This window comes from Puma concolor, chromosome B4 (genome assembly GCF_028749965.1).
Source record: "Puma concolor isolate L17-30 chromosome B4, mPumCon1.1.hap2, whole genome shotgun sequence".
Lineage (NCBI taxonomy): Eukaryota > Metazoa > Chordata > Mammalia > Carnivora > Felidae > Puma > Puma concolor.
Window position 1 is genome coordinate 95,800,086 of NC_141673.1, and position 9,289 is coordinate 95,809,374.

The 9,289-nt window shown below is 49.0% G+C and overlaps 1 protein-coding gene across 2 annotated transcripts in view; it reads left to right on the top strand.

Annotated features, from left to right (window-relative positions):
• The window catches only part of GRIN2B (glutamate ionotropic receptor NMDA type subunit 2B), a 419,821-nt gene extending 410,806 nt beyond the window's left edge, over positions 1 to 9,015 (top strand). For both annotated transcript variants that reach the window (XM_086714036.1, XM_086714037.1), the window contains one exon: positions 497 to 9,015. In XM_086714036.1, the coding sequence (XP_086570162.1) occupies positions 497 to 2,356 (1,860 nt within the window). In that variant the 3' untranslated portion in view covers positions 2,357 to 9,015. The remainder of the gene's footprint in view (positions 1 to 496) is intronic.
• Positions 9,016 to 9,289: the final 274 nt, after the last annotated feature.

A 9,289-nucleotide genomic window follows, 5' to 3' on the forward strand; every position in this document is an offset into this window, starting at 1 on the left:
TGAGCTCCCCTGTGCTATACCACCAGTCAAGGGTGGCCAGCCTGGGCAGAACAGCCCCAGCACCTGGTGAGTATTGCTATCGATTTCCAGGAAGCTGACAATCATTTTTGCGATCAGCTGATATCCTGACCTCATTTTTAAGATGGGAAAACGTAGGCACAGGAAGAAAAGTCAATGCAAGGCGATGGTGGAGTCGAGGCATAGAATGTCATGTCTTACGATTCCAATCTATTTACTCAAGTCACTTGGAGTGACCGTGTCCCCTCTCAGAGAGCCAGACCACTGAGCTTGGCTCATCTTGTGCAAATGCAAGGTGATAAATCAGGCAAGCTTCTGGCCACAGCATTCTATGAGTTTTAAGACCGTGCCACGTTTCATGCCTGACTTTTCTCAATCCAGCGAGGCAGTTAGTAGCGGTGGAGGGGAGAGCGTCCTCCACGTGGGCATTTCTAGCCTCGCCGGAGACCTGACGCATGTCATCCTCTCCTTGCTGCAGGGTATCTACAGCTGCATCCACGGGGTGGCTATCGAGGAGCGCCAGTCCGTGATGAACTCCCCCACCGCAACCATGAACAACACTCACTCCAACATCCTGCGCCTGCTCCGCACAGCCAAGAACATGGCCAACCTGTCTGGTGTGAACGGCTCCCCCCAGAGCGCCCTGGACTTCATCCGGCGTGAGTCATCGGTCTACGACATCTCCGAGCACCGCCGCAGCTTCACACACTCTGACTGCAAATCCTACAACAACCCGCCGTGCGAGGAGAACCTCTTCAGCGACTACATCAGCGAGGTGGAGAGAACTTTTGGCAACCTGCAGCTGAAGGACAGCAACGTGTACCAGGATCACTATCACCACCACCACCGCCCCCACAGCATCGGCAGTGCCAGCTCCATCGATGGGCTCTACGACTGTGACAACCCGCCTTTCACCACGCAGCCGAGGTCCATCAGCAAGAAGCCCCTGGACATTGGCCTCCCCTCCTCCAAGCACAGCCAGCTGAGCGACCTGTACGGCAAATTCTCCTTCAAGAGCGACCGCTACAGTGGCCACGATGACTTGATCCGCTCCGACGTGTCTGACATCTCCACCCACACGGTCACCTACGGAAACATCGAGGGCAATGCCGCCAAGCGGCGCAAGCAGCAATACAAGGACAGCCTGAAGAAGCGGCCGGCCTCGGCCAAGTCCCGCCGGGAATTTGACGAGATCGAGCTGGCCTACCGCCGCCGGCCACCCCGCTCCCCGGACCACAAGCGCTACTTCAGGGACAAGGAAGGGCTACGGGACTTCTACCTGGACCAGTTCCGCACCAAGGAGAACTCCCCGCACTGGGAGCACGTGGACCTGACGGATATCTACAAGGAGCAGGGCGATGACTTTAAGCGCGACTCGGTCAGCGGAGGAGGGCCCTGTACCAACAGGTCTCACCTCAAACACGGGGCGGGTGACAAACACGGTGTGGTCAGCGGGGTCCCGGCTCCCTGGGAGAAGAACCTGGCCAACGTGGACTGGGAGGACCGCTCGGGCGGCGGCAACTTCTGCCGCAGCTGCCCGTCGAAGCTGCACAACTACTCCGCGTCGGTGGCCGGGCAGAACTCGGGCAGGCAGGCGTGCATCCGCTGCGAGGCTTGCAAGAAGGCAGGCAACCTGTATGACATCAGCGAGGACAACTCCCTGCAGGAGCTGGACCAGCCGGCTGCCCCTGTGGCGGTGACGTCCAATGCCTCCACCACCAAGTACCCCCAGAGCCCGACCAACTCCAAGGCCCAGAAGAAGACCCGGAACAAGCTGCGTCGGCAGCACTCCTACGACACCTTCGTGGACCTGCAGAAGGAAGAAGCCGCCTTGGCCCCGCGCAGCGTGAGCCTGAAAGACAAGGGCCGCTTCCTGGACGGGAGTCCCTACGCCCACATGTTTGAGATGCCAGCTGGCGAGAGCACCTTTGCCAACAACAAGTCCTCAGTGCCCACTGCTGGACACCACCACCACAACAACCCCGGCGGCGGCTACATGCTCAGCAAGTCGCTCTACCCTGACCGGGTCACGCAAAACCCTTTCATCCCCACTTTTGGGGACGACCAGTGCTTGCTCCATGGCAGCAAATCCTACTTCTTCAGGCAGCCCACGGTGGCGGGGGCGCCGAAAGCCAGGCCAGACTTCCGGGCCCTTGTCACCAACAAGCCGGTGGTCTCGGCCCTTCACGGGGCTGTGCCAGGCCGTTTCCAGAAAGACATCTGTATAGGGAACCAGTCCAACCCCTGTGTGCCTAACAACAAAAACCCCAGGGCTTTCAATGGCTCCAGCAATGGGCATGTTTATGAGAAACTTTCTAGTATTGAGTCTGATGTCTGAGTGAGGGAAGAGAGAGGTTTTAAGGTGGGTACGGGAGGGTGGGGCCGTGGGCGTGTGGTGCGCATGTCACGGAGGGTGACGGGGGTGAACTTGGTTCCCATTTGCTCCTTTCTTGTTGTTTTCATTTATTGACGGAATCCTGGAGTTCTGATTCCTTCTAAGAGGGCAACCCTGGTGACCAGCCCCAGCCCTCCCCCGCCTTTCCAGTGCTCTCCTCCCTCTCCATCTGTCAGTCGTTCCCGTTCCCAGGAGGGAATCCGGTGGGCTCGCTCAGCACGGGAGGGCAGAGTGGAGAAAGGAGGTGGCTGCGTGCAGGCTTCCTCGGAGCACGGAAGGACTGTTTGCCACCCAACTTGGAGTGCAGCAGGGAGAGAGATACAAGGAGGCCACGTGAGCGCAGGATAGCTCTTCCCAAACTGATCTAGATGTTTAGGTAAGAAGGCAAAAGCATCCAAATGAGACCATTTGCCATACTGCCCGTGAATGCAAAGAGGCTTTTGCTAAATTCTTGTCACTTAGGTGGCATCCGTGTAGGGATCACGTGCCAAGCAGAGGGCAGGAGGCCATGTGTGTTTATATATAAGCCAAAAGAATGTTTCAATTGCACGAGACTCCGTGGTGGTGAACTGGAACCAAGGGTCTTTGGTAGGTGACGGAAAGCACGTCATAGCCATGTTCCGTGGTGCACTAGAGGCAAGAGAAGATGGACGACATGTGCATGTATGGCCATGTACACTTGTACGTGCATGTAGTCTACACGGGCATGTGGTCAGGGGCCTAGAAATGTAGAGAGGGCAACCTGGACTCCTAAAGCTGTTTCTTCCAACATCTCGAAGCGGTGTGCCTCTTTTGGCTTATATACAAACAGAGATGGTCCGATGCTACCTGAAGGTTGGCTGTCTCTCCCCTCCACCCTTCCTGAGTGAGGAGAATGGAAGTTCTTGACATGGACGATGATGCGGTCTAGACAAAAAGGTGACGAACGATCCTACGAGAGCAAGGTGCAAAAGTCACTCCTCTGCGGTTCAACCAGTTTTGAACGAGAACTTTCCAGGAAGGCTGAAGGGAACGGGAAGCAGCCACGGCTCTTTTGCCCACACTCGAGAGCAAAAGATTCTATAAAAGCTTTCTTGAGCTTTTTAGACGCTGGCCAAGGTTTGGGGAGGAGCTACGTAAAGCTTTGAAGTATAGGGGAGTTGTTTATGGTCGGGTAAGTGAGAGAGGGGGATGTTTTCAATGCTTTGATCCCTTCTTACTTCACCTGGAGCTAGGAGAGCTTGCTCCACCAGAACTGATCACAACTGATCTGGAACAGACAGTCAAATGGCATGAGCTTGCTCTGTGAGTACAGCTCAGGAAACGTGGAGGGAAGGGAAGAGATTTGGAAGTGGAGAGGGTAGGAGGGGAGGGACTCCCCCACTACCCCACTGGGTCTGGCTCCCTGAGAATGTGGCATTGAGCCCAATGTGAACACTCTCAGTAGAAGCCCTTCCACCTTCCTACAGAACCTTCTTTCCCTCCCAGGTGTACCATTCAAGAATAAAAATATATATGTAAATATATATATATGTGTGTGTATATATATATATATATATATATATATATATATATATATATACATATATATTTAAAACTCCAGGGATGAGGGTACTGGCAGATGCAGTGCCCCCCTTCACTTGGAAACTTGAGAAGGGAAATGAATATTCGTCACTGCCGGTCCTGAAACTTAGGGAGGGGGTGTCCTGTGGGTCCGTTCCACTGTCCTGCCTTCCTCCCCTTACCCAGGCTGGCAGCCAAAGAGCCCCGGGTCTGTTTGGAAGCTTGACTGCAGGATCTCCATGTTGCACACAGGACACATAAACCAGAAAGGTGCTCATCCTCCTCTGGAAGGAAGCTGCCATGCCTCTTCAAGTCACACCCTCCAGGGCTGCTCTTTGCCTTCCTGTTTTGCCCTGACTCACCACCCTTCCTCCTTCCCTGCCCTTGACTGCTGTCCCCTGTCCTCCTCCTGGATTTTTACCTCAGTATCTTTCATTTTAAAGCCAACTGAAGGCCTTGTAAAGCTATGTTTTCTTTCTAAAACGAACCTGGGGGCAAGGGGCTGAACCTCTCACAGATTTGGAGAGAGGAGCACGGAGTGCTTTACCTTAGATTCAAGGAAAGACTTTGAGAGAGAGGACAGAGGGCGTGAGGCGTCTCCAGGAGGAAGAAGGAGAAGGGCCATATAAACATCGCTTCACCCTGACTCTGTCTGAGGTCAGGGGATCCTCCCCTCACTCTTCCTCTTACCTCACCCCTTTCAAATAAAAAACCAAACCAACTAACCTAGCGAACAGCAATCTAGAACAAAGGGGGCTCTGTCGGTCTCCACTGGTGACGGAAATCAAGATGGTGTTTATTTCATATGTAAATATTTTGTTTTCTAATTAATTTTGTATAGATAAAGTGTTCTCTTGTGAGTATTCAGGGTGTCGGGCTGGAGGGAGTGGGGTGGGGATGGGAATGAAGAGGGGAAAAGTGTTTTGTTATGGGTTTTCATTTTCCATTGGGGGAATTGTTTTGTATGGCTTTTGCTTCAGGGCGTCTGGGGAAAAGTGTATGTGACTGGAGGCCACTGTGGTGAAAATGCCAGGGAAAAGTAATCTGTGCCCACGCCTCCCCACCTCACCAATCTTCTTGGTCTGTGAGAAGTGTCCATGCCCATCAGCCTGGGCTTGGCACTGGGTCCGGCTTGGCCCTAAGCAGAACCCAGGTCCTGCTCCTGTCTCCTAGGTAGACCGCGGATGACCAGCATTCCATGCAGAGTCAAGCTGGTGACACCACATTTGCCCTGTCGGCACCTAGGGTAGGAAAGATTCCAAAAAAGGGCTTAAATCAGAATTGAGGTCAAATTGACCCTCAATCCTGATGTGGCCGAGAGGTTTCAGGAAGCTCAGTCCTGAGAAATCTCCCAGAAGCCCCCTTGTGATGTTTAACAACCATATCAAAGCCAATTCTTTTCTTCCTAGTACCTGAGTGCTGGCAACCTCCCTACGCCCTCCCTCACTCCTTAGGTATCAGCACTGCAAGCACACCCAGAAAATTCCCACAAAGTCTACTTTTTGAAGCATGTGATATCTGGTGACAGGGAGGCAGCACTGGATACATGTCTTACAAATATGCATGCTTTTCTAGAAAAGATGACCAGATCTGCTCCAAAAAAAAAAAAAAAAAAAAAAAAAAAGATGACCAGATCTGCCCATAGAAAGATTGCAGAAGTTGGTTTTAGACGTAGAAGGGTGGGTATGTGAGGGACGGTGCCGATAGTGACTTTATTTTGTCCTGTCCTCGTTTCTGCCCTCAGGAAGGTGCTATTTGCCTTGAGCCAGGGATTCATAACCTGACCTTGGGTTATTAACCAGACAAACAGAGTTTCTTTCACTGGATTATTTGTTTTGTGAAGGGTGGCAGCCTCTCTCTATCTACCACGGGATGAAATGTCCAAATCCGTTTATGCAAGACGTTACATCATATTTGGTCCTATCCTCCCATCATTGAAAGCTGTCAGCTGGATCGTTTCATTTTTCTAAACCTTTTCGTTGGGCCCCTTGGTCACTTCTCTTCAGCTGGATGCTTGAATTGGGACCAAATAAAGTATTCGTGGCCTGCTCAAGAAAGCTTAAAGAAGGGAAGGCCAAGCAGTGTCGAGTTCTAGATATTACTTCATTCCAAAATAACAAGCCAGTAAAATTGCATGAGGATGAATTCAGCAGTAAGCCCCATCCATTCCACACTGGGCCTGGACAAAGACCCAATCTGCCCAAAACTGAGATTCCACAGACACCCTCGAGAGCACCAATTGTTCCAATTTTCCTCAGAATCCATGCTTTCTATCTTTGGTGTCCTCTGTCATTCCCTTCCACCAGAAAGTGGGTTGGTGGCTCTGATCCTGTATCCTCTCAGTGGCAATGCTTAAATCTTAGCATTGCCACCAACCTCAGCTAACGTGCCCCTTGAATTTGCCCGAGTCAAGAATGCGCACACCCTTCAGAGTGATGCATGTGCAGTGGATCTCGTAATTTCAAAGTATGTCACTGTGTATCCTCAGCCAGAACGTGGGAGACCTCCTTGATGTGGATTCCCCCGTCCTGGCCACAGCCATGTTGTGATTGGGGGAAAAAGAATCCCAAGTGATTCCATTAAGTGTTGGTGGTGTCAGTAGTGCCCAAACGCATGTGTAATGTGATAAAATAGGAGTCTTCTATACAATTAGGTGAATATCACCCGCCCAGTCTTCCGTGGCCATCGGGAGTTGCCCAAGGGGGGAATTCTCCGCATGGGAGGTGAAGAAACTATTACCAAAACTGCAGCGTGCTGGTCACCTGCACATCTCACTTAAGAGCTAGGGTTTCTTTGTTTCTGTTTTTTGTTTGTTTGTTTGTTTGTTTGGTGTTTAGTTAGTTCCAGATTTAGGGACAGAATAACCAGATGGTTTGGGCAACGGCCTTTGGAAAAAGCTATTCCAGAACTCACTGTATTCTTTTAATCCCCTTCTCTTTAAGAAAGCCCTGTCGTTGCTTGACGCCCTGTGTGTGTCTGTCTGGTGTGTTAGGAGTGATTCCCGTGTGTGCATACATGATGCAGCTGCATCATTGGTGAATGCATTGGGCATTTCCAGCCATTGTGGCCATAACTTCTGTGCTTTCTGAGCCCAAAGCCATATAAGAAATGTGTGCTCAGTAGACCGCCAGACACTTCGGTAGAGCGTTTGCTTTCTTCACCTGAGTGTCAGGGACTCTCCGTTCTGTCTAAGGAACTGATTGTGGATGATGAACAGCTAAAAGTGGACAGTTCTAATGGAATGGGCCTGGCCTTACAAATGGTATATGATCCATGGTGTGGCTTCAGAGGTCCTGAGAGGACCTTTCCTTTTCATTGCCCACCCCACTTTCAACTACTGGCTTCCTACACAGACGTACTCTTCTAGCACTGAGCTGCTCGTCTGTCATGTAAATGAAAACAGTCCCAGGAAGGGTGACATATTAAGCCATATTAGGGATTTATACATTTAAACACCTAGTTTACATTAGGAGTCTCATCTCTTTTCCTGGGACGATAATACAGGAGAAGATAGTAAGATACAAGAGAAGGGGGAGAGAGCAAAGAACACAGAGAGTAACAGAGAAGGGAGTCAAAATACAGGTTCCAGAATATAAAGACATTTAAACCATCTCATCTTCCACCTGCTTTTATTTAAGGCTCATGTGTTGTAAGAACAGGACTCCTAGCTAGGAATTATTTTTAATAAGTGGTCACATGAGCGTGTAGTTTGTGAATCTTAAATTCATTATCTTGTTGGGCAGATGAAGAACTGTGAGTCTTCCTGTAGAAAATGGAAGGCTGGCGCTTCTCCTCCTGTATAGGTGACTGAGTAGGCAGCTAGAACGATCAAATCGAATCAGTGGTAAGATGACAAAAGTACTGCACTTATCTGTCCTCTGTCCCGGTTCAATTACTCTTCCAATGTAGCACTTGTTCTATGTTCTGTGTGTCCTCACTGCCATAGGGGGTGCCCAGTGATATCTACGCACACTAACTGTTAAGGAGCCACCATACTACCAAGTGCTACTTAACCAGTGGGCAGTTCTTTCCTAGACGTATCAGATATTTGGGACATCACTAAGATGTAGATTCCTCAGTCTGAACATGTCTAATGCCAGTCTAGACCTAGGATTCCATGCTAGTTTGGGGTTCCAATAGAGTATATAACATCACAGGATATCTGAATGCATCCCACCTCTATCCCATGCCAACCGCATTGACTCAACCACACCAGAACCCTGTGGATTCTATCACTTAAAGTATCTACACCTATCTATTCTCATGACAAAAAACTATCCCCTGCAAAAAAAAAAAAAAAAAAAAATGGAAGCCAATGCTATTTCCATGCCTTGGAGACATTAGTGAAGTCTGAAGACTCTAATTTGCAATATTGAAGCAAGGAAAAAGAATTTTGTCCAAAGAATGATGGGTTAGGACAGCAGTACTGGGAATGAGGGGGAAAAGTTAGAAACCATCCCTATTTCTCTGCCAGGATGTCCATTTGCATCCATCTCACAGCTCATCACAGGGAGTTTCTGGCACTGTTCTGTGCTTTAAAACATAATTGCTGGTGTGATTACAGGGGTGAGGACTCCTGATGAGAACTGAAGGTGGCAAGCAGAGTGGATGAGTAGAATCCCCCATAGCCTTGGGACTCTGGTGTGTAGAATCCGTGTTCTGGCAATGGAAACAAATGGAAACTCAGCGCAGGGAATAAGGGTAAAAGCGCAACGCGAAGCCCAATTTAAAATGGTTATTGTCAAGATTTGGTTTGGTTTCCACACTTCAAACCTGAACTCTCTTTATTTTTAATTATTTTAATAGCGTTATGATGTAGGGGGTGACGCAGATTCCAGTACTATGCAGGAGACAAAAATAAAAGCTCTAATTAAATATGTTAATTTCAATTAAACCAGTATCTATTGAGCAGTACAAATGATGCCCCTGGGCTGGTACTGTGACGAATATAAAAGATTTCCAAATGGAATATATTATACTCGCATATAATATATGAATGCAAAAGTATCAAATATTTAAATGTATGTATTATGTTTGTATAAATAGATATGCATAAATCAGTATATTTATACATGCAAGTTTTAATTTTTTCTGGTGTCAGGGTGTGAGTCAAAGATATTCTCCATTATGTGATTTAAAAAAAAAAAAAAACACCGCAGAGATTCAGTTTTTCCTCTCACAGCCAGGCCTGGATCTTTTTTATTTTTCTTTCTTTCTTTTTTTTTTTTTTTTTTTTTTTGAATCATCCCACCTCCTGGTCTGAAGCTCTGAATTCTCTCTCTGACCACAACCTTGCAGTTTCTGTATCTTACCTACTTCCCTTCACGCTCCCTG